The sequence below is a fragment of the Corvus cornix genome, chromosome 3 (genome assembly GCF_000738735.6).
Source record: "Corvus cornix cornix isolate S_Up_H32 chromosome 3, ASM73873v5, whole genome shotgun sequence".
NCBI lineage: Eukaryota > Metazoa > Chordata > Aves > Passeriformes > Corvidae > Corvus > Corvus cornix.
The window spans coordinates 90,692,287-90,718,798 of record NC_047056.1 but is presented as its reverse complement, the minus strand read 5'-3'; the positions used below and the strand labels follow the sequence as shown (position 1 = coordinate 90,718,798).

Below are 26,512 nucleotides of genomic sequence, written 5' to 3'. Positions count from 1 at the left end.
ATTGAGAAAGGCATGTCGGAGGAGCAGGGATCCCTGGCAGTCCTTTCAGTTGATTCTTAATAGAAACCAGTGCAGCAACTAAACACTGTTTAGACCTTCTGAGGGACCATAACACTCTGGAGCCTGCACCCAGGGTGAAAATGTTGGCAGCTTGAGGTTACTGGAGTCTTAGAACATCATGTGGAAGGGGACAGCTTAAGAGATACAGATGGATCAATGTTTGAATCAGCTGGGCTCTACTCTGTGGTGGGGAGCATTGATCAGAAGTAACTCCCTGAGAATCTGTATCAAAGGAGTGGGAGTAAGGCACAAAAGTTGTGCATACTGAAGTGACCATACTTACAGTATGATAGGAAACCATCATACATACATTTTTGGTCTTAGTTCTTCTTTCCTTTCCCTCCCTCTTTGTCCCCGTCTCCAGCTCTATCCTTTGGACAGCCCTATCTCCTCTGTCTTTTCTCCTTTCATTCTGCACCTCAGACAGAGGTGAACATTTGCTGCCTGCTCTAGACACTTCTGGCATCTTTCTGGAAGGCAGTTCCAGGTGTGACATCTGGGAGTAATAATCTCCCTCTTAGGTCAATAAAGAAATGTGGCTGCCCTGGACGATGCCAGTCAGCATCCCTGAAGACAGTGCTTGCAGTACAGTGTTTGTGTCTTTTCCCCATCCTCTGTCACTTCCAGTGAGAACTTACAAAACACCAACATGATGTTAGAAACACAGCAATGCTTTTGAATTGCTAGTCAAATCAAATTCATTGCCAGGTTTCTGATTTTTATTATAAATTGCATATCTGACATTAAATATTGGGGCGGTAGATTTTCTGAACAGGACTGTCTTACTGATGTTTTTGGCAAAAATGACGAAGTTTAGAGATCGAGCACTTGTGTATCAGAAATGACAGTAGGCTATTGAATTACAACCGTGATTTCTATACACACTTGATTTTCATCTCATTTTAACAAACAATACATCTAATAAAACTTGACAAGAATTTTTGGGGGGTATATTTAGTAAAGGGCAGAGAGACAGAAATATAATATCTGCTCAAAGAAGACACTTTTTTTCTTCAAGCAAAATTAGATCCCTTATTCTGGGAGGATTTAAATACTGTAATTTGTGCCCATGAGAGGTTCCATTAACTTCACATGCATATGTTTGCAGGATTGATGCCTAGGGATATGGCCATATATCATTAAGGATCTGATTTTGAATGTTTAATTAATCTCTTTCTCGTAAATCATGCCACAGTACATTCGTAGTACAAAATGAGCTACATCTTCAGGTGATTGCATTCATTGTTAGCAACTAAAAAAAGAATAATGTGTGTCCAATCAGATTGCTGTAATTCTTTTATTCTAAATAAAAACTGTGGTGAATAATTGAATATCTGAAAGCCAAGCTAAGCCATGAAACCAATGGAATGTTTTCCTTTCCCCAGATGCTATTCTATCCCTTTACTGATCCTTGCATTCAGGCCCAGGTCCTGCAGAAGCAGGATGGATGCACATATGAATGTTACAGAAGATAGGCTGGTCCTTTCAAAAGAAATACAAGAGCGAGACTTACCATGTTGATACATAAAGAGCAAGATCAGATTTTGCAAATATAGAATGTCTGTCAAAGAACATTTTATTCCATAGTTTGCTGTAAAAGGCCTCAACCAAAATGATTAAGTCCTCTGCTAGCTAACCCTAACAGTTTATACCGGGGATACAGGCCTTACTATATTCTGCCAACATTACACGTTTACTGAGCTTATGTACACTGCAAGGAAAATTCCATGGAAAAGTTTCTCAATTTGTACTCTTAAGGCTTTAAAAATGATTTCAAAATGTTTTGCAAAAAGCACACGTGCACTTTGTCATGCATGCTGGCATGGAAGTAAGAAAAACAAAAGAAAAGCCAGTAAGAAGTGAACATCTGGAATTTAGTTATTGTGGTAGAACTGTCCAAAATAGTTTATGGATTTTGGTTTTTAATGCTCTGTATTCTTAAATTAAAACAATCACCTCAAGAAATGGACAGTTATGACATGTTGATACAATATAGTGTGTACACAGGTGTACCTATTTTGAATTTTCTTAGCGGTGTTTCAAAAAATTCTAGGGATCAGAACTTTATAATCTGCTAAATTCTGTGGAGAGACATTGCTCATTTTGTCTGAATTTAATTATACAAAGTAGTCCTTTGAGATAAAAAGTAAAAGAAGAAAGCATTTCAGTTTAATGGTTTACTGTTTAGTTCATAACCCAGCTATCTATTTTTAAGGTAGTAGACTGCACATAACAAAAATACATATAATTTGAAAAGGGAAAAAGATCTAATTTCTGAAATATGTAATAATAATATTTTAATGCAGGCTTTTTTAATGAAGTTAAAAAGCTGAGTACTCTATCTGAAAGCATCATTAGAAGATGATCTTGTCAAACTTTTTTCCACAGAATGTAATTAGTTTCAAAATACCACAAAAAGGTAGGTGTTTAAAGATTTTTGGGGATTTTCAGCTAGGTACATTTGTTGAAACATTCTAGGAGCACAGTTATAGTTATCTGTTGTGGAAATATGATGCTGAATGAGAAACCAAAAGCTGTGGCATTTTAATTCCAAATACAGAAATCTTTCTGGCTTGTTTCAAAGAAGTAACAGTGGCATTGTTGGCTGCCTTTCATTTCACCCCGATGTTCACACAGACTTTCTAGTTTTAAAAACTCAAACGGAACTTGGTCAGAGCTGCTTGTTGTTATATAGAGTGTGGGGGGATTCATAATACATATAGTGCATGCAAAAAGAAACAGACATAGGTTTAAGCATAATTTTTCCTTGCTCAGTAGATATAAATTTGGGCAGTCTCTTTGATCAGTCTTGACTGACTGTGTATCAAAAATCTGAAATTTTCCCCAAAGAAAAGAAATCCCTGATATGGTACAAAAAAGCTTCTTATCATTGCCTATTGGAGGCATTGCTGGCCTAACAGCGGAGATGTTTCTGATAATTACGCTAAATATATTCGTGTTTGGAGATTATGAAAGAAATCACTTTGACCAGAATTTAAGCTACTTCTCTAGTGAGTAGAAATGTGGAAATATAGAAGGCATCGTAACATAAAAATTAAAAATAATCCAGTAATTTGTTGTTTTGTTTTGTTGTTGTTGTTGTTGTTGGTTTTTTTGATTTAGTGACTTCCACTGACTGTCATAAATTACAGTAAAAATACACTGGCTTGTATTTTTTCTTTTTCAACAGCTATGAATGAAGCCATTACAGTGTAAGTAATAAGCATTGAACTGTTCTGGTTTTGTTTTTAAATTGCTGATCTGTGGCTCTAAATTGGATTTTGGCCTGAAACAGTAAAAATGTAAAGCATCCTCTTTGGATCAATTTTATGATTATCAAATATATATACCAAATAGGAGAAATCTCTTTGCCTGTTGAAAAAAAGAAGAAAAAACTGACATTAAATATTTTTCAATAATCTGTATTAACAGGTTACAAAATATTTATATAAATAAATACACAGACACACACACTGGAATTTCACTGAATAGCTGGCTGTCAGCAGCTGCCACAGGCTGAAATGCAAAACACCTGTAAATATGATGTATGCCAAAAATCTTTAATTGTAATTATGAACATAGTTAACTAAATGAATGCATTATGAAAATTGAGAATGGTGTTTTACTTAGGACATTTTAATTAATTTCAAAGTCATGGTTGGTTCTTGAAGGTCAGCGGGTTATCCAGGAAGGATTTTAATGGTAATAAAACTGTACACTCCTTTTTCCTTCCTTTCTCAAATTTGTTCAAAACCACAAAACCAAGAAAATCTCAATTTAAATGTTTCATTTGTTTTCAAGTTGTAAAATATTCCTTGGTGTTTCAAAGAATCTGCAGTTTGTGCTTCCTTGGGTTTTTTTAGGCATGATTTGGGGTTCTCTGTGCCTGGGAATTTGAAGTGAGTTGCTCATTGCACTGTGTCTAGTGAGAATTCCTATGCTCCAGGTTCATTCCCCCAAAATCCCAGTGGCAGGGCTTTAGTTTTGAACTCATTCATAGAAACACAGTCTCCCCTCAAGACCAGCAGTTATTCTGGTATTTTAATAAATGCAATTTTTTTCTATAAAGCAATCTTCTGTCCTTCTTGATTATATGCTGCTGCTTGTACTGTGTTCATGTGTCTTCTTCATGAGCCTTGTCATTGCTTTCCTTTCCAGATACGATTTTCTAGTTGATTTTACTGAGAATTGTTTTGAAAAAGAGCTGGGTAAACATGAGCCTGTGATGAGTGTTTGTATCCTTTAAAAACTTGGAGCTTTTTTGGCCTCTCCCTATTCACCTTTGTAGCCATTTCTGGACTGCAGAATCAGCAGAGGCTGATAAAACTGAGAGATTCACAGGTTTCAATGTCAGAAGGGACCCTTATGATGATGACATCTGACTCCCTGCACAACACAAGCCTGATGGTGTTGCATCTTCGAAGAGCTGATGTTAAGAATAAATCTGACCTTAAAACACGTGGGTGCTAGTCTTACCGTCAACACTTCTGGGTAACTAATTTGTAATTGCTCAGGAGATAATTTTTTCTTAGGACAACCACATTTCTCTAAATGATGGAATTTGCTTGAGGAAACCCGTATTACAAGCCCAGACCAAGCCTGCTTGTATCTCATCACTCAACATGACAGTCAGCCAAAAGAGAAGGTGCAGAGACTTCTAAATGCAGGACTGGAGGGTGAGGTGAGGCTCGGGCTGCTTCGTAGCTGCAGGGGTTGCTTTCATAGGGACCTTGGGATGCTCAGCCTCTCCACAAGCACTGGCTGTTGGCCTCTGAGAATCTGCTCACGCAGCAGGGATCAGTGCACAAGGACACTCCTGAGGAGCAGGGTGTCTTCACCTCCTTGGAGCATCACCTTAGCGTGACTAGACTGTTTCCAGTAGCAAAGCTCATTAGCAATGGGCTGACTCAGGTGTCCCTGCACAGGACAGCAGCATGACATGCACATACACATGCCCTGTGTATGTTCAGTTTCCCAGATAAAAATAGGTGCTATGTTCCCACATTTATGGAATGCTTTGTGCTTTACAGAGATGAGCTCTCTGTGTGCATTTAAATGTTAATTTATGAGGAATTTAAAAAGATGCTTATTTTTTCTGGTAATTCTTCCGGAGTCTTTTATGACAGAGAAGTAGTAGAAGCAGACTTCAGTAAGTTTTTGGTTTTTTAATTGTGCCAGGGATGATTCAGGAGGTTGTAAATAACATTACTCTATTAAAAATATATTTCTATGCTAATATCTTCTAGAACTGGATAAAATGGGAGTGATTTACATGTTTCTCTAGTTCCTGCATTTGTATGCATTCAAAGGTCTTTTACATCCTTTAAAATTTTTTTTTGTTTGTATGTTTTTGCTGAATATAAAAGTTTTGTGATTAAATACATTGGTCTAGGACTTGGAAGACTTGTATACAAATTGCTTGTAGAACATAGACTCCTCACCTATAAATATGAATATTATCTCAGAGTAATTTGTGAACACATATACATAGTTTGGGGTACTCGTGCTAGGGGTAGGGAACACAGTTTCAAGAGCTTAAGGGAAATCTCCCTTTTTTAGGTGCTTGCAATGATTTAAAACTTTATGTTTTGCATCAACCTTTTGTGTATTTGTTTTGTCCATAAGATTGTTTGTTTGCTATAGAGCATTCAAGCAGAAATATTTCAGTAATATCCAAATATGAAACAGAGTTGTTTGCTTCTCCATTACCTGCCAATGTTCTGATGTTAGTTTTTTCTCACAATGTTCCTCTATGCATACTGAGAAACAAGAAAATAACCTTTTTGTTGTTCACTTGAAATAGTGTTTCTAATTTAGGTCGCATTTCAGCAAACAGTCACCCACAGAAGTGTCATGAAAATCTTACCTTTGCATACCTGACTCTTGTTTCATTGCAAAAATTGTTCCTATGTCAGTGAAAATTATGTATATTGCATTTCTAAGATTGAAAAGAGACTGGAGTATCTTTTAATTACCAACTGCTGGTCACAGTTAACCAAAAATTATAATAAACTCTCTGAAAAATTCCTTCCTGATGGCTGTACCTCAAATCTCATGTGAGTGCGTACTGCACCAACATCTGAAAGCAGATTCAGAATTACAGGGAAAGACTCTGAAGATTGAGAAAAGATGTGCACCTTTTTAAGTGAGCAAGTAAAAAGGATAAAAGGTGTCTTGTTATTACATCTGAAATGATTACTCTTTTTTTTTTATCAATGCAATGCTGGTTTGAAACTTTTTATCCAAAGGAAAGAGGCAAATAATAAAATTTCGTTTTTTCAGTCAATGTGTGTGCATGTGCGTGCAATCCTCTACATGCACATGTACACACTGTGCTACAGAGAAGCGTGGATTCCAGGCATGCAGACATGCACAGGGAGCATAGCAGTCTGGGATGGGGAGAGGCTTTCTGGCATTAACACGGAGTGGGGAGCTTACTGAAGGGAAGATGTTTCCTGAGATCTGAGAGGTACTTCGTAAGAACAAATATTTATTTGAAAGGCACTAGTTTGAATCAAAAAGCAACAGTTTACAAAATGTTCTTGGAATAAAATGTTTACCTCTCCTCTACGTATTGCAGGTTCTCATCTCCATTCTTATTTCAAGCAACTAAAGTTATCTAGTATATTTAGCTGTTAGCATGCTTGGCACATTTTCCAACAGAGCCAATTTGCCAACAGAATGTAGCTTAATGTAAATCCATGGGTGGTTTGGTCAGTGGTGTTTCTGCTTTTGCTCCTTATTATGAGAAGGTTCTGCTTTTGATGGCAAAAAAGTGAATTTTCCTCTCCGCCCCTCATGTTTCCTAGCATATGTAATTTTGAGGTACATAGTTTTTCAACACAGGAATGTTTTGTGGCTGCAGGGAATTCACTGACACAAATAGGCCGTGATTCTCGCAAAGAAAGCTAGTGAAGAGCTGCAGTAAGTGCCCCTGAGACTGATTTTCTTCTTCCTCCATTCTTAAATCCAGGTATCTGCTGTGATGTTTTGGAGGATACTGCCTTGCTCTAGCAAGGGGTTTTGCATTTCTTGCAGATGTTCAGCAGGCTTCCTGATTAGATCTCTGATTATCATTACCCAAATGGAGGTTAGGTGTGTGTGTGAACTGGCATGCAATGCACATCAGGAGGAATATTTTGTGGAAAGGGGAATGCTCTCACATACATGGAGCTGTACAGTGGAAGATTTGTGATAACATGTTTCTTTTCTACTCATTAAAAAACCCCTATTAACTTGCCATGTTGGTCACTAGCTCAGTTGAATATAAAGGGTTCAGTTGCTTGCACAGTGATAACTCATTTATTTGAATAATTGTTCATTTTAATGATTCTTGAATGAGTGCTTCATTATGCATCCTGTCCTTGTGAGAATGAGAAAAATGAGAGGAGCAGGGGAGCATGGGATGACAGTGCCCATCTGTGGCTGAGGCAGATGGAATCTGGATCGTGGAAGGAAGTCTTGCAGCCTGGCTGTGTGTCTGCTCCTCCCCAGATGTGTCCTGGAAGTGGCATAGGGCTCTGATTTAAGAAAACATTATGAATACACTTAGTAAGCTTTTAACCATTAAAAATAAACTTTTACATTTAAATGGAAAGAGTATTAAATAGCAAAGATGGAGTATTATAAATACCTGATCAGACTTTATCGCGAAGATCAAATAATCATTCTCTGATTTTGCGTAATTGCAGTATCAAATTGCAAGTGATGAATTAATACCTCTGTGCTCTTGTGGAAGAGCTGTACGCAGATCAGTGGAAGCTGATGCTAACGGCATTTACAAAATAATAGTGTCACCAAGATAATTTTTAAGCTGTATGACTTCTTGCTTGACAAAGATGGTTATGCAAAAGTCAGCTCACACAGAGGCAAAAGATCAGTTGAGCAAAAACCTGGCAGAAACGAATAAGAAAGAAATGTTTCTTTAAATTTTTTTAACTTCTGTCTTTTAATTCCGTTTCTTATCCCTTGACTTGCACTCCCTCAAATACCTCACTACCTGTGGAAGATTCACGCTTGAACAACAGTTGTCAGGTTTCACTTTAAAAGCTTTTAGAGGGTTTAAAAATTGAAATAATTTTTATAAATATGATGCTTTTAAAGCATAGCATTGGTACTGAAATTATAACTCTTTAGTAATAATTTTACTTGTAATTCTTTTATTGTTTTATTTTTTAAGTGCTGCATTTGATTCAGGAATTAAATTCTGTTTAGTACCTTGTTTAGTTCCAATTCACTGTTCACTCCGCTGGGGCTACAAGAATTGCAGCATTACTTATCTTTTTCATTTCAGTCTGCTTCACAGGAGGTTTGAGCTGGGTTTTTATAATTGCTTCCCTACTATTTCAGACATCTTGCTCCATATGTTAATGTGCATAAAAATGTGAATCTGTTTTCTTCCTGAAAAGCTGCACATAATTACTTATTAACAAGATTAATCTATTCTTATCTTTAGGACGTTCTGCTGATGCTTTCAAACTAGTCTGCAATTATTTTTTCGTTTAATCTATAGTAAATAATCTAGCATGCCAGGGTAATGGATTTCACCTGAGGATCTGAACATGATTTGCAGACAACAATTAATTAATTAGTTTCAAAACCTGTCTTTAAAATAGGTGAAATTGAAATGCAGTCTGCCAGCACACAGTCATTAGCAGTATGTTGCACAAGTCGCTGTGGCTGCTCTGTGAGCAGGTGGTGTAATCTGCTTCTCATGAGTATCAGGGAAGGTTCCTGCTCAATTGGCAGCATGTTTAAAAAGTAAATAGTTTAAATCATCTGATTGGGTTGTTTACTGGCATTCAGATGTAACTATGTGCCATATGGACTTATGTAGGCATACATTATGTCTCTAGTATATGTTTCAGAATACTGATCTGACATCATTGCTGTTGCTTTTTTTTGCAACATAAATGTTACTACAGGTGTTGTCCAGGCATGCTATTTTTACTTATAAATGCATTTTACTATGTCATGTAGCTAAACTGGAAAAATTTTAAATGTGAACAGAGAATCTGGCAGAACTAATACCTGCAGAAACTTTTTATTATTCATCCTCTTGTATTTATACCAGAGGATCACTGGCCTTCCTCTATAGTGACCCATCACTGACCTGTGACCAGTAATTTTAAACAGCCTGCATTCTGTATTTTTCTGGTTTACCCTAACCATATTACTGCTTGAGTTGACCTCCTTAAACATATTTAGGTACATCTATAAAAATTGAAATTAGTGGCATTTAAGCAAATAGTAGTTGTAGCAGGAAGCAAAAGCTTTATTGTGAATATCATAAGGGTATAGTCATAAAATGTGTAATAAAAAGGGAGGTATTTTTAAGCTTGTATAAAATGTGCAGGAACCCATTTTAAGCCCACATTCGGTATCCAATATCAGGGTTTTTTTGCAGTCGCAAATTTAAATGATTTTGGAGTTCCTCCCTTGAAAGAGGGAAGAAGGGTCAGGAAGGGAGAAAGCAAGAATTAAGGGAGTGAAGTGGTAGAGGAGAAGGAGGGGGAAGAGGGAAGTGAGGCAAAGGCAGTCACAGAAGGAAGGGAAGGTGGTAACAGAAGTAGGCCATAATAGTCTGTAAATTATAGTGGGTTTGCTTCCACTTTTGTGACAGCAGTATAAAAATCTTTAATAACATTGAGCCTTAAAAGGTGCTAGAAATACGTGCAATCAAAATGTTTTCACTGGACAACTGCTTTAAACATCTAGCCAATGACCAGTCCTTAAGTGTGTACCTCGTGTGTCTATTACTGACTCTCAGTCACGTTTGAAGCTGAATACGAAAGCTGTATTTTGAAAAAGGATGAAATAAGCAATATTTGAAAAGGTGTTTTCCAATTTACCCTTCCCTAAATATGTGATTTAAACTATCCAGGTCTGCTAATTGTAGCTGCAACAAGTATAGTCTATTGAAGTAGACTGTAATGTTCCTCTTAACCTTCTTAACCTAAAGAAATTATTGCTACTTTCCAAAGAATAACTGGAGCCTCTGTTGAAGCTTCCTTTCTTCACTTCGATATTACCTTCTCTAGACCATGAACTAGAGGAGGTTTTTTAACCAGAATTGGTTCAGTTCTTAGTTGGTGTTCTATGGATATATAACAATGTCTTCTGCAAGGACTCCCAGTATTTTATTTCTCTTTTTCTTCTACATTTGTCTCCGAAACACTTTCTCTAGCAGTGTTCCTTCGGATTATGCAGTCTACATTTTGGTAGAAGTTTCGACTGTCTATAGAGGACTAACCTGCAACAATTAATGAACTAATTAGGACTTGTTTCTCAGTATTAAGGTGATTAAGTCAGTTATATCATCAGGTCATGCTCACTGGTCTGTAAGCTTTCACTGATTTGAAATTTGCTGATTTAACTTTTTTTTTTTAATTGGGCACTGCCTATGAAAATACATTTGTTTTCTCTTGGATGCAATGTCTTTCATGTTAGAAAATATTAGCCTTCATATTAGTTTGTGTTTACTTGATGCAAGGTTACCGTGGTATAAGACTCATGGACTTAACAGTGCATGGCTTACAAGTCTTCCAGAACTGTATGCTTTTATTTTTCCACATGCTAAAAATGTTGATAGGCCATCCGTGCGGACTGTGCTTAACGTACTGCATATAGGCATTCCAAAGTCCATCTTTCCAAATCATAAGCCACTCTGAAACATACTGGGTTTGTCTGCGGACTTAGATCCACCAAAATTTTCACATGCATAGAAATGCAAAAATAAGTGTTTCCTGCTTTTGAGACACTTACTTATATCTAACTCCATTCTTTTCCGGCATCTACTATGGAGTCAGTCAGCACTGTTTCCATCCCTGTGTTATGTACCTGCCTTTCTTTTTTGATTCTCTTCTTTTGTGCAAATTGTAACTGTTGTACCTACTTATTCTTGTAAGTAAGAGCAAGGAATTTCAGGCAGTATTATAGAATTGAACTACATAGTTATGTTTTACTGGAATTTTTTTTTGTCTAAAACATACATATATACTAGCAGAAGCATTGAAACTCATGCAGGATATTTTAAATATGTAGCTTATTTATAAAATATGAATATTAGATATTCAGCTCTTCCTATTTCATTTAGTTTCAGAAACTATTTACTATTAAGTTTACTCTGGAGTTTGCTATTAAGATCTCAAAACAGTACACAGCTCTTGCATAAGCAAACCTAAAAGCAAAATTATCGTTCCTGGTCTAGAAAAGTCAGTCTGAACCATCTCTTCTTCCTATAAACCTGCCTTTGACAAAGAGAATCTTTCATTGTTTCCAAGTGTCTAATTAACAAATGCCAACAAAGTTCTGTACTTTAAGAAATGCTTTTGTCATGTAAGTTAAAATTTACAGCCTGTAAGTGTTCATTAATATTGTGGGGTTTCATACACTGTCAAGTGTTTTTCCATATATAAGCTCTCAGGAAGAGGGGGTTTAGTGTTGAAAATGTGTTTATACGGGATTCCTGAGGAAACCAAGTGAAGCAGTGGGAAGGCAGACTGACTCAGAACATCAGTCCATTCCCGATCTAAGAAACCCACCAAAATGTACTGTTAAAGGTGGCAAACCCCCAAAATATTCTCTAGAATTTTTACCTAGGTTAGCTGAAATCTCATACATTTACTTTGACTCTTTGATAAGCAGTCAATTGATTTAATATTTCTTGAAAGAAATCACAGAAAGAGTCCGTAGAAGTATTAGTGTCCAATCTACCATGGCATGAGGAGCATTTTTAAACAGGAGCAATTTGAAATGACAATTTTAGTACATTTTAAAAAATGTTTTTGTTCCTTTGCCTTCCCCTCACCCCCCTGCGTTTGAGGTGTCCCTTTCCCTTGTTCTCAGGTGTGAGTTAATAATTTCAGGTATTGAAAGAGTTTTTAACCTTGCAGTGGTCAACTCATACTACTGGCACTTCTAAATAAAATAATTAAGGCTTATCACACTGTTGCGCATTGTTTGTTTTTGTGCAGTCACTAAATATTGCACACATGAATAAACAAGTGCTTCTACTTATAAACAAATTTAAAATAAAAAGTATAACATTATAATATTAATTCAAGTAGCCCAATCATTCCCTAAATATTAAAGGATCCCATGACAACCCACATATTAAAGCTGTTAATTCTCTTTTAAATCAAAAAAATATTTCCCAAGCAGCAAGTCTTTGAAATTCATCATAGAGAAAGCCGGAGGCTAGAGAAGTACCTTTTATTTCTGTCATGACTTTCCATTGTGGTATAGCAGAGTCATAGGCCATCAGAAATCCTGCCATTTCCTTTCTGTTTGCTTTCTTCAGGAAAAGCTTGGCAGCTTCTGAACATAACAACTGAATATGAACATTCTGAAGAGCTAAATACAAATATTAGAATCTTGCTACCCAACCAGCTGCAGCCCACCTGGCACTGGGAATACAGCAGCAATATCAATGGCAAGAGAAGAAAGGGCAGAGTAAGGTCCCTAATGCATTCCCTCCGTCGTGCCAAGGATTCTCTGTGCTGCCTTATGTGCTTCTCTGTAGGGCCTCTGCCTGCTTCTGTTCTCAGTGACGGAACACAGCTTGCTTGCTGAATACCAAAAGCATTTTAGTTATTGATGGGAGCATTACAAGCAGGAAGGAAAGTGTTAAAACTGAGCATTGTAAACGCTTGTTGTTTTAACCATACATGACAGTTCTTTGCAAATTTAGGTAAATGTTTTCTTGTCTATGGTGTGCCAGCACTGAGCAGCAGCTGTTTCTTTGCAAATCCTTCATTCCAAGGATTAGGTTTGTAAATGCTTTCTGGAAAGTCCCCATGAAGAATTCCTGGAATATCCCCTTCCATCTTCTCGTTGCCATGACTTGCTGACACTCAATTCTGCATGTGTGGAAGTGAAGCTTCAGAGGAATTATTGCCTTTGCTGCTGGCTGGAGTGAGGTGGTGTCTCCTGTCATTTGGTCAGCTCAAGATGAGTTCTTACTAATCCTTCAGCCAGAATAACAACTACCAAATCCATAGATAAAGATCATATTTATAGAATTAATGTATCTCAATCCCATAAGTTTTGCAAGATAAAAATCCCAGTTGTGTGAATTTGAAGAGGTAACACAGAAGGCGTCACTTCAAGATGGTGTGTGTATGGCTTGCTAGCTTGGTCTGCAATAGCTTTCTGAAAAGTAATGCAGAAGGCTACTGTACATTCACTTCTCAGAGAAAACAGTCGTATTTACATTTCAGAGAGCTTTACTTTTGTGTTGGTTTTAGTTTCACCTGTTGAGGAGCTAGTGCTGGTTTTCTGATCTGTTTTTGTAGTCATGAGCTATACAAAAGTTGCCAAATTGAGCAAAAGGCAGAATTCTCATGTAGTTTCAAGAAGGTTGTTCATTGTAAAAAATTGATCTTCCCAGGGTTTTTCAAAGTAAAACTGCATCTTTCTTCAGAGCTCCTGTTATGACTGTCGTATTATTCTTTGCTGACAGAATCAGAACATTTTCCCCTGTTACTGATAGCTAGAAAGTTCCCCTCCTGCACATCTTCAGTGTGTGTTTCTTGGACAGAACAGATAAGGCTTTACCATGTGGACTGCAGAGGTAAACACAGATAAAACAATTTGCCTTATGTGGTTACCTGCCTTCATAATTTTCTAATAGTTTGCATTGGTTTTTCTTGTTGTATTGCAGGAGATAGCTAGAAGTTTAGTATATGTTTTCTGGGCAGTGAACTTATATGTATTTTTTGTTGGTGTTGAACTTGTCTGATGTCCTGTTGCAGAGAGAAGCTGTTGAGGTTATTGAAGACTGCTAATGTACATGTTGGAAGTTAATTTTTATTCCATATAAACTTAGTTTTTACTTTAAAATTCTTAGGTTTTATAGGTGGTACGTGACATGACAAAATGAGGCTTGGTGATCAGAACAGAAGGTGTAGTTGGTTCTGAGAGCCTCTGTTTTTCTATCCTCAGAATAAATGGTAGAAATATTTTGGAGCAAGAGGAGGAAAAGAGGGTAGTGAGGGTTAGGAGAGCTGATTCTGAGGTGGTGTAGCTGCCAGTAATAATGAAGTGCCAGACTTCACTCTGTAGTTAATTAAATTGCTTTTAAAGAATGCAATAATGGAAGAACATTTCCAAGTACACTGCATAGTTATTGGCTATTGCTCTGTGTCTGTAGAGCCAAATTAAATATATTAAATAAGATCTCAGGGGGTCAATTATGATGATAATACAAGTAGTGACAATGCAACAAGTAGTGACATTAATTTCATGAATGTTGCATAGGTATAAATCATCTCAGTATTTGTTCATTATATTGCCATAGAAATTGTTCGAAAATGGATAATACCCAGATGGTTGATTACTATTTATATTATTGTATTAGGCTGTGTTTACAGAGCAGGGCTCCCCTCATTATATTGCTCTTTGGCACTTTATTGCAAGACTTATCATCTGTTTCTGCAATTCATCCAGCACAAAGGTGACCCAGCATATTCAGGTGCAACTCACAGTGGTTTCAAAGTACACATTGCGATGAAAGGATGTGTTGTGCAAAGCATTTCAGGGCTGTCTTCAATTTTGAAAATTAATACCAAATTAATGAACTTTCATCTTAGAAGCACTCTGGTGAGAGCAACAGTGCCAGAAAGTAAGGATAACAGATGATTTCTTACAGAGCTGTTAATATGAATTGCAGCAAACATAAGCTGGATCTAAACCCTCAACCATAAAAACCAACATATTTTAATTGAAAAAAGCCACAGTAATTTGTGGGACACATTATATAGCTTACTAGAGGGAGGGTTGTCTGCATTGATCACAAAATTTGTCTCTTACGATGCCGGAAACTCATCCAGTCAGTTTGCTGCCTGCCTCCAGTTCCTAACAGCATGGTACACAGCACTGCATCCTCCTTCTGCACTGTTGCAATTGCCTGCTGTCTGAGAAAGGCCAGACTCAGATAGCACTGAGCCTGTGCCACAAGGAGATCCTCCCCAAAACAGAGATCTGCAAAAAGAGGACTGGAGTACCAGAGAAAAGGTCAATGAAAATAGAGTTAATAATTCTGTCAGAGATGCGGTCTTTTGTTCTTGGGGTGAGAAAGGGTGGTGACATTCAAAAGCACTGCACAGCAGTATGGATTTTTGTCATATAATGCCCAAAGTAAGCCGCATGTAGGTTACAAGAAATCAATACTCTTGCAGTGTAGGATAGGTCTTCAACATCGTTCCTTACTAAGTTATTGATATTGGTAGGTGTCTCTAGTAAAGCCTGCCCTAAGGAAGCAGTTTTAGTAGAGGACTGCTGTATTTTTACTGTTTATAGCAAAGGAGTTGTTAAATGACACACACTGCTATATATAACCTAGAGAATCATAATTTGTATTTGTGAAAGAAGTGATAATGCTGAGATAGTGAAACTGTCAGGGGTTCACAAAATAGACTTACTGAGCACTAGCAGTAAAGACCTTTCGTTACACTTATGCTCGAATTTCAGCACAAACCCATTAAAAGGTTGATTTTGATGTCCTAAAACTCATATGAAGATTAAAGTCCGCTTATTTTTTTTGTATCAAAAATGGGAGAAGTAAAGCAGAAAAACTCCTTTATTTCTCAGTGTTCTCTTTTTATAGTCTTTGTTTTCTTTAAGCCTCACAGCAAAGTTTATAATTACTACCAAACATGGCAAAATTTGCTTTCATTTTGACAATGATGGGAGTGAAGATCTCTGAATCATTGAGTTGCAGCCTTGGTCTGCAACCAATTGTCTTTTGTCCTGCCACCATTGCAAAGAACATGACTTTGTCTCCTTGAGAACTTCCCTGTAAAGTGCCAGGAACTGCTGTAAGATTCCCTGAAGCCATCTTTGCTCCAGACTGAACAACCCAGCTCCTTCATGTACTCTGCACAGGGCAAGTGCCCTCTTGGTGGCCCTCCCCTGGACATGCTCAGGAGATGTTTAGTGATAAGTGTAAGTGTTTGGATTGGCAACTTCTTTCTAGATAAGCCTCTGAATAGAGTTAGTTTCTGAAAGTGAGAACCATCAAAGCAAATACAATGCACATGAATGGGCCCAAACCAGCAGTAACTTACCCTGTGACATAATAGATGCGACAGAACTGGACATTGGCCTCCATTTACAGTCTCGTAATATCCACTGTGTTGCCATGTGACTGTGTACTTAATCTCCTGTTTAGCAAGAGTATGCAGGATATTTCAGCTATGGCTGTTTTTTTTAACCTTCAGAACAAATGTGTATGTGTCTGTGTATGTGTATATATGAACCTTGTCACTGGTACTTTGTGTAGGAGTCAGTCATTTACCAAACTTGAAGATTAAGAACTTTGAAAGAATGAAAAGAACTCCGTATTAAAGTGGTGATAGTTTAGAGATGAGTTTTTAAATTGTACTTTCCTCACTAATGTGCAAAATAAATAAATCAGCTTACTGAAAAATATAGTTTAGAATATTTGCGTAAAAGTAGTGCTATTCAACAAAATTATACTTTCCTGTCTGTACTTACATGTTTTTAAATGCCGAGGTAGTGTGTGTAGTTTACTTTTCTGTTGCAAAGCATAGTCTTAGTGTCAAGACAGTAAGGAGAATGATTGCATATGGCTCTACTGCTGCCTTCAGTTCAGGTGAGCATACTGTGAGATTTATTAGGAGTAATTTTGTGCATATTGACTCCAGCAGATTTTCTTCTTCTGTAAGGATGTCATTGAAGCCAAATTTTAAGCTTAAAAATATTCATCACTTAAAAAAAAAAGAATGGGTAGATAAGATAAAAATACTAGTAGTGACAATCAAAGATTATTTAAGTTTAATTTTGGGAGAAGAAAACTAGCATAAAAACTGTTTTCTGCGCTGTCTTCACTTTTAGTTGATCATTGAAATGTGCTCTTCTATATAATACCCATCCAGGTGGTGGTAGTTCCCTCTTGCATAATTTCAGTGTTACATGATATTATGCACAGCAAGTGTCTGCTCTACCAACTATTTTCTCCTCCCGGAAAGTGTAACATGCTTAATTATTTATTCTCAAATGAGGGTCATTTTTGATCAGGGTGATAACCAGTTTGCCAAGGTTTGGAAAGTTCTCCCAAAATTCTGGTGTTGTCATCAAAAAACTGCTGTACCCATCCAGTTTTCCCAGAATGGTTGGAAGGCCATTGTATTTGCTTCAAAAGCATGTGTGGTTGCTTTTAAAAAGACCTTTGCATTGTGGAAAACAAATACGTTATGGAAAGAAAATGTCAGTTTTTAAGGAAGCCTTCTGTATGACACTAGAGCTTTCTGCCTTGAGGAGGTTTTCTTGGCTCAGGATAGTATTGTTATGCCCAAAAGAAACAGAATTTATGGGATAGGCAATTTTCTGATCTCTTTCTGCAGTTTGAATTGTATCAGTTTTTCTTCCTTGCTGGAATTGACTGTTGAATTCGTCTTGTAAGTACCAGGGCGGAAATTAGCTCTGCAATTGCAAAAACAAATGTAAAAACACGGTCATGAAGTCTTTTCCTTCCGCAGTGATGCAGCAAGTAACTAATCCTGCAGCTGTTGTTGCAGCTTTAATTAAAGGTTGGTACACATTATGGAATACCTCACTTAAGTAATTTCGAAATCTTGGTCTTCTTAATTAATCAAAACTTGGGACCCTGAATACCATATTTGCTTTGTCTTTTCCCATGTGCAATACTCCCTTCTGCTGCAAAGGAGGCAAACTGGGGAAATGTACACACATGCCAATTAAAAGGAGAAAAAAAAAGGAAGTTAAAGGCCAGAATATTCCATGACGTTTATGGAATCCACTCTTTCTGAATCAAAATCTTTAATTTATGGTCAGACATCTCTTTTGCTTTATGGCAATCGGTATGCAAAAATTACCTTACCACTTTTAATGACTTGTTACATATTGTATGTATCATGTATATCATATTCATTGTTCAAATTTGGCACTCTTATCCAGCAAACGAGCCTAATTATGTTTGTGTTTAATAGATCAGTTGAGTGTCGCTAAGAGTAAATGGGCAGCCTAATGAGGATGTTCAACAAGAGTCGCCTCTGGTCTGTAGGGAACACAAAAAGGGATACCTAGTTGGTTGTCAAATCATGACTATGGCTTTGCATGTATGTACTCAAATTCTGGTAAGGACTTTTCAGACAGCACAAGTTTCAGGTTTCAAAATATAATCCCTATTCCAACTCTGGAAATGAAACCTACATTTTCTTGAAAGACTACTTGATGCTTTGCAGAATTACTCCAGATTTAATAAGCTAAATGGTTTAAGAACAATTCTGCTAGTGAGGACAAAGAGGGTCCCCTGTTCATCCCCAAGTGAAATATCTTCACAGTAGTTCACATGCATAGTTCTAAAATCACCAGCTTACTGGCCTGCTTGCTTATTTGTTTATTTCTCTACCTTCCTCTTCATAAAGATAGATATGGCCATTCTAGTCAGTGTTGGGTTTTAGTTTTTATTACATGTTCTTGTGGGGTTTTTTCTGCATCTTTCCAGTTTAGCAGTCTTTGCAACCACAAAATGCTGCAAATGTGTGAGTATCTTAGATATCTGCCATAGGAAAGTGTTAGAATGAGTTTTGAAGGCTGTACTGTGGGTTTTGAATATTTCATGTATTCGTATCAGTGTACACTAATGAATCCATTCAGGATTTTTCTCTTATATTTGAATTGATTCTAGAACGTAATGAGCACCCATTTCTTGAAGATCTGAAGAAAAGGAAAGTCTAGGAATAAATTAGGGAGTTCAGAGGGGTGGGGACACAGGTAATGAAACAGACTATTTGAGAACAGATTATTTTTTGGTCTTTTTACCTACTGTACTTGATCTGTCTTGGCAGTTTTCTTCTCAGGAGCAAGTGAAACAAGACAGGTGGATAAATAGGGCTGCCATGTTCAGTTAACATTGTGTATGTCAAGACCAAGCAGAAGGTGCAGTCTGAAAGTGATGAGTTCCATGGAGTCAAGATAAACATTTGTGTTTTCAATCTTTAGATAAAGAAATATATTCCGTACTGAAGAAAAACACATTTAGGTTTTACTTTCAAAAAAATGAATAAAGAAAATGAGGTAGTGCATTGGCATATTACCTAAGATTTTTGAAAGAATTGAATTCTTTGATGCTATTTAGTTCCTCTCTGGCTGGTGGGTTTGTAAAGACTGTTTATTGCCAGGTGACATGTAATGAAGAGGCCAAGTTTGTTCCTTTTTTCTTTTTCAGGAACTGTCTTTTTACCTTTTCTAATTGTTTTCATTGTTATTTTATTTTATGTAAGTCATCTCATTTATATTTCTAGTGATTTAAATACGTGTTTGGCATAAATTAAGCTTTTAGTTCTAAGCAGGTGGGATTCAAAAAAGGTAATTCATGCAACTGACAGGAGACATAACTTTTACTTGGGTGTGTACAACAGCATTTACCAAATTTTGTGAGTGAGGTAAATATTTCAGTTCCAGAATAAGATGAGTGCTTGCAACTTAACAATTACACCTATAAAGTTGATGGACAGGTAGTTTAAAGACTAGTGAAAATGGTAAAACCTGCTTTGATACCTGTGAAAGGTTTTATTTGGTTTGAATTTGAACCTGAGACATCTCACTGGAACTTTTCATGAGACCTCTAGTGGATAAAAATACTATCATTAGAAGTTACACAGACACTGGTTCTTCTACTTACTTCCTTTCACATTTCAACAGTAGTTCTTCCCAAATTACTAATGATATGTCAACAGTACAACATTTCCATATATATAGATCTCTCCAAAATACCACTAGAGGGACATTGCTTTTCCAAATCAGACATACTTACTTTATCCCTGTGGATTGAAGGGTGTTGGTAGCTGGTATTCAGCACTCTGATCTTCTTGAGCCAAGCTCTCACGAGCTGAGGAAGTGTTGTCCCAGTAAGAGTGCCTCCAGCTCTTCAGTGTCTGCCTATTGGCTACTTCAAGCTCTTGAGCCATTAGCTTTAGAGAAAATGATGAGAGATTAAGAAGCCCCTTGTACAAAAACTTTCATCTGAATTTTTTTTATGCGTACTTCAGTTCTATTTTGATGGGTTTTTCCACTGCATTTATATTGCTTGTTTTTCCTCCCTCTCTCTTTACTGGACTTCCTTTTCCTCATAAAACTAATCACTACACACACCCATATAATGGGTCATCTGGTGGTCTTGAAAAGCCTTCCAGTTTAAGTGGAACAACATAGGAAATAGAACCTTTTAATGTGTAAAAAATATTAATGTGTTAGGGGCTCGGTGCAGGCTTCAGTGAAGAGTTCTGTGTATGAGTTTATACAATACAATGATTTGTGTCTTTTCTGTTTGATTCAGGTCATTGCCATTGTTATGGACATGTTTACAGACGTGGATATTTTTAGAGAAATCGTGGAGGCATCTGCTAGAGGGATCGCAGTGTATATCCTGCTTGATGAGTCGAACTTCAGTCACTTTCTGAAGATGACAGAGAAACAAGGCTGTCAAGTTCAGAGGCTCAGGGTAAGGCATCCTGTCTTCCTTTGCATGAACATTCACTGCTTACTCCTCCACAGCCCACTGAAAAGCGACTGTTACTGAAAACGTGATTATTGAATACTGATTTTTGAAATTAACAATCGGGTGTAAATAGGTAAGCTCTCAGCAGAACTTTCTCTACGGATACATTTTTTTAAAAGCACCTTTTTCAAGTGTCAGAACAAGAGTATTTGATAGAATGACAATTTTCATATATTATTTATAAAATAATTTTCCATTATTGTATGTATAGGAATACAGCATGTTTGCAAAACTAAGCTTTTTTTTCCCTTTCTCTTATAGTTGCCTGTAAATAAAGTCATAAAACTTAGATAAATTAATAAGGTGTGTACTTTATTTTATGATCTTCTTTAAGGTTATGAATTAAAATACTTTTAAGAGGCCCAAGATTCTATTTTATTAGTGTTTTCCTGAAAATCCATATTATCATGTCTGTACTTCATCCTATTGCTTTTAGACATTAAATATGTAATTTTATCTTGTAAGAGAGATAACAAGATGACTACCATTTATGTCTTCACAAGATTTCCTGCACTGCCCAAATGTTTATCAGGGATTAGAATATAAACCACGAGCTGCACTGAACTGACATAAATGCTTCATAAATACTGATAGATTTACTCTACTGTCTGCTGTTCTAAAGAAGTTCCAAGGATGTTGTCGAAGTCTCTTTGCAAAGTTCTGAGCGCTGCCTTAGCTCATAACTCCATTTGAAATTCCTTGCCTCTGTAACTAGTTAAGCTATGTTCATGCCAGACAAAAGTATTATAAAAGCTCTTCTTAGCAGCGCCTCTTTTAAGAACCCAGTCCAAGAATCAGATAGAGATGTGATGTATTTGTGAGGATAAAGAGGATTTTTTGGTAGTTGTTTGAAGGAAACTCTGTTTTATACCCATTTTTACTCTGGAGTGTTGACTTAAGTCCTTAAAAGTATTCCCACTCCACTTTCCATGCTTGTTTCTTGTGTATGAGTGTGTGTGGGATCACTGTCTGGTGTCCTAACATACAGATCTGCGGGAACTTCTGGGAAAAGACACCAAAACTGTGGTGTGATTCTATAAACACTGGTAGTGACTGCTTTCATGAAGTCAGTATTTGGCAATACTTCCATACTCTGGAACCTGAGATACCACCATTTGCTGATTAGTTAGGTTAATTATACCATAGACGTTGCCAAAAATGGCCTGTGTCTATATATGGAATGAGTTTTGTCCTTCCAAAATAAAAACAATTAGGACCATGCCTTTCAAGTGATATTTTAAAAGCGCCATATGCATTTTCAAATTAATTCCACGCAGTGTGTACCCACAGCTGTTTCAAAAGCTTACCTTCTTGGGATTCAAGGTTGTCTTTTTAATGCAGTTTTACAGACCTGTAGGTATTTATACTGTGGTTGAAAGAATTAACATACATAGATTAGAGTGGATTTTGCATGGATTAGTGTGGATTGGAGAGGTTTGGATGCGGCCTGTTCAGTGACATTGTGTTTTATACATTTCTGGGTTTTGGTAGGAGAAATAAAATACATCTTCACTCTGCAAGGTTAGCTTAGAATACTTTGAGTGTTATCAGAAAATAAAATATATGCCAAAGAGGTAAGCACTAATCCTGTGGTGTGCTGAGTTTCCAGTTTAGCTTGTAATAAAGCTGTTCAAATTGATGGTCTTCTCATCCAAGGGCTACTCCCAGTGACTGTTGCTCTGAGAATAGCAGTTTACTACTCCTGCATTAACTCCTCTGCCTTTTTAGAGGTGAAAGGGAAATGCAGGTGACTATGAAAGAACAGCCAGTATTTTGAAGATGTTTTCTCCCTTTCCCTTTTCCCCATCACTCAAGGTTCAGAAAAAAAATAAACATCTTCAACTTTTTGTACTTTTGGCTTCTGGTCTTGCCCTTCTGTTCAGTGAAGGCAAGAAGAGAACAGAGTTGTATGAGTCTGTTTCTTTTCCTGAAGATGTAGCACCAGCAGCATTGGTCTTGTTATTTTCTGGCATGATTTGGTTCAGTCTTGTTGGAGTATGGATGATGCTTCTTAGTCCATACACTCGGGATGAGTTTTCTGTAAAGCTTCTAAGACTCAACACCTCTGTCTCTTTTTCTCTCCCTTTGAATCAGTAAAAAAAACAAGATGCAATGATGAACAAAACTGTATTTTTTAATTCAGATTTACAACTAAGTAGTCTTCTGTATGGAAAAAAAAAGAGGATTTTGTTCATAAATCTTCATTAAATGTCTGTGCAGACAGTTTTTCTCATCTGTAGTCTGACTCCAAATCAGGGCGTTTCCCTCTTTATTGAAACATATAACTGAAAAAATGGATGGACTATATATTCTGTCGTTATTTTGTGAATTCTATATAGGAAACTATGAAATCAGGGGGTTACTAGGATTATTTTTAGTCTTTCCTGCAGCATCTTTTCATGTGGGTTGTTGTCTTACTTAATATTCATCTTGACATCACATCCATCAGTGGAACTCAAATTTCCTTTCCTATACTTTCCCTTTTCTCTTTTCCAGTTTCATTAGTTTTCTGACTGTACATTTGTCCTCAGTAATTAATATGTTTCTTTTTTTTTTTTTTTTGCTCTACCTAAGCTTCTTTTGATTAGTTTTGTCACTGATCTGACTTGCTTGGTCAAAAATTCCTTTGCATAGAAAGATGAAGAGTTGTTACAGATTCAAACTATTTCTTCAGGTGATTTTTCAGAAACTGATAGGTAAATTTTTTGACATTTTTTCCTGCTACTGACAGATGCCTCAGCAAACTGTGAAACAGATTTGCACTGCAGAATGCAGCAGCAAGACAACAATCCCCAGAGTCACCAGAATGCTCAATGCATTTTGGATTAGAAATAAAAAACTGATGTTGTAGGCAATGTTATTTAATGCCCAAGAAGGCAACCAAGCTCCTGACAAAGATCTGACACAGATCTTTGTATTTTATTTGATATGAGGTGAGACATGGTAGAGGTTCTATGCTCTGGAGAAACTTCTTTTTTACTCCTCTGTTAATAATGAAGAATCATTTTGCTACAGGAGGATATTGAAAGCAATTTGGCAGGACCTGTTTATTACTTGATAATCCTCTCAGTATTTTTAATGAATTGCAGGAAAGAGAATATTAAACCACTAATGAATTGATTTTAGTTTCCTTCAGTGAAGTCTACTCCCAGATATGCATGTTTAAATGCATAGTAGGAGCTGCTCTTGAGACCTGCTGGCAGCCTTTTTTTTCTTACCAGTGTTAGCAAAATCATCTAAAGTTTTCCAGTACTTCCACATCTAAGGCAAATTTGGTTATTGAATAGCCATGCACAGCATGATGTTGTATCTGTGAGCAAACTTCTGTGATAAGGATCAGACTCCAGTCAAGTCTTGAGTGGTTGTTGAATCACATTCAAAGTCAGAATAGAAACAAACTTGAAAACTACTTAGCATTCCTACAGCACATATGTAGTCAATGACTACTTTTTAAATTGACAGTCTGTCACAATTGAAGTCATCCAGGGATCAATACTGGGCCCAGTGCTGTTTAATATCCTCATAAGTGATCTGGATGAGAGGATCAAGTGTACCCTGACAAAGTTTGCTGGTGATAGCAGACGGAGTGAATAAGTGGACACTTTGGAAAGGAGAGCCACCCTGCAGGAGGACCTGGATTAGCTGTAAGAGTGCACTAACAAGACACTTGTGAAGTTCAGCAAGGACAAGGGTAAAGTCTTGCACCTGGGAAAGCATAATCCAGGAATGCAGCACAGGCTGGGATGTAGCCAGCTGGGGAGCATCTCTGTGGAAAGGGATCTAAGGCTCTGTCAATATCAAGCTCATTGTGAGCAAGCAGTGTGCTGCTCCTGCAGGGAAAGCCAACAGGCTGCTGGGCTGCATCAGCAAGGGCATCACCGGCAGAGATAAGGAAGTCACTCTACTCAGCACTTGTCAGGCCACACTTGGAATAGTGTGTTCAGTTTTCATCCCCACTACTTAAAAGAGATGTGGACAGGCTGGAGATGGTCCAGAGAAGGACCACAAAGATGATCTGAGGACTGGAAAGCTGCCATATGAGGAAAGGCTGAGAGAATTGAGTTTTTTCAGCTTTGAGAACAGAAAGGGAGACCTTGTCACTGTGTTCTAGTATGGAAAGGGAGGCTACAAAGAGGATGGCAACTCATTTTTTACAAGGAGTCCCATGGAAAGAACAAAGGGTCTTGAGAACAAGTTACTTCTGGAGAGATTCCAAGAGGAAATTTTGTCACAGTGAACAATCAGCCATTGAAATAATTTCCCCAGGGTAGTGGTGAATTCCTCAACACTGGACACTTTTAAGACTCAAGTGGACAGGTGCTGGGCCGTCTTGACCAGACTGTGCTTTTGCCAAGAAAGGTTGGATCAGATGATCCTCGAGGTCCAATCTGGTATTCTATGATTCTATGACCTATTTTATCTTACTAGAGAAGAGAGGCCCAGGATAATAAATAATATTAATAATGAGGAACAATATGAGAAATGTGACTATTTTTCCTTTAAAACTGTTAGGCTAACTGTTAGGTGGACATCCATTTTCTTGTTTGTGCATATTCTTGACAGCAAGTATGGGACGAGTAATGGAACACTGATAAAAGCCTACGAATAAAAAGTGCTGAAATGAAAAGTTTGAGACCGGTATACTCACTGTACTTACCTATCATATTGGAGAGATTTTACTAATGAAAATAAATGTGTAGTGGTGAATAATACTTCAGAATTTTAAATCATGGTCATGTGGCACTCTCTGGAATGCAAATATACAGAAAATGTACATAAAAAGAGGTTAGAGCTTGTTTCCTGTTCATTATTGGGTGTCATTTAACTGGATAGCACTGATGGCTGTCATTAAACTGCAGCCACTGGATGTTTTAAATGTTCCAGAGTGTCCTGTAAACTCCTCTTGGACAAGAGAGATCATCTGTTTGACTTTGAAACCCTCCATTCATAAATGAATGATTGCTTTACCTGCAGTGATGCAGACATGAGTGGCGCACTGCTGTTAGGAGGAGAGTCCTATAGCCTGAAGATGAAACCCAGCAGGAGGGTGAAGCCCAGCATTTCATACCAGATGGGGCTTGTAATTCAGTATGTATATGTTTACTGCTTCTAACCCCAAGTGGAATGCATTGTTGCCATATATCCTCAAATATGGTTTGTATTTTGGGTGATTATTAAAAGTGTGCATTCCTGGCACCTTAATTTGAGGCTTTGAAGCTGATGAAGAATGCTGGATGAACTGCACAGGAAAAGGAAATGTTGTGTGAGAAAGGTGGGCATGATCTCTGGTACTTGTCATGGTCCCATCTGGTAATGGATGACCCACCAAGGGACGAAAAGAGTTCAGGATCAGGGAATAGGATGGAAAAGTTTCAGGAGGAAAAATACTGAAGAGAGGGAAAACAAAAAAGGAGAACAGAGTGACTCTAGTGACTACAATTTTTTTAAACACCCCCAGGAATTTAATGTAAATCATCTTCTTCCTTTTTTACATAATGCCTATTTAAAGTTATATTTCAACTTATGTGTACCTAAGGCAAAGCTTTTTTTTTTTGTGTATAGTATGGTAATTTGCAAGCCGTTAGACTTGGTTCTGCCTCCAGCATTGATTCCCAAGTGATATCCTGTCCAATGCCAGTCAGACCTTATCTCAGTAAGATTTGATGTGTTCAACTGGCATGTCTTTAGGCCAACTGTTACGGTTACTTGAAAATGTGTAAGCTGCTCTCAAGTTACCTTTTTCAAATTATAATGACATAAATATGATTAAATATAATTAAATATAAGTCTGAGATACACATATAATTATGTGGTATATAGAACTGGGCAAAACAGTCATCAAAGTAAATGCAAATTTCATTATTAATTCACAAGATTTGTTTTAAAATAAGGAGATAATATTATGAT

The 26,512-nt window shown here is 37.1% G+C and overlaps 1 protein-coding gene across 3 annotated transcripts in view; it reads left to right on the top strand.

Moving 5' to 3' along the window:
- Window positions 1-26,512, top strand: part of FAM83B (family with sequence similarity 83 member B) — a 56,659-nt gene that overhangs the window by 15,094 nt on the left and 15,053 nt on the right. For all 3 annotated transcript variants that reach the window (XM_039569338.1, XM_039569339.1, XM_010406125.4), the window contains exon 3: window positions 20,384-20,548. In XM_039569338.1, the coding sequence (XP_039425272.1) occupies window positions 20,384-20,548 (165 nt within the window). The remainder of the gene's footprint in view (window positions 1-20,383; window positions 20,549-26,512) is intronic.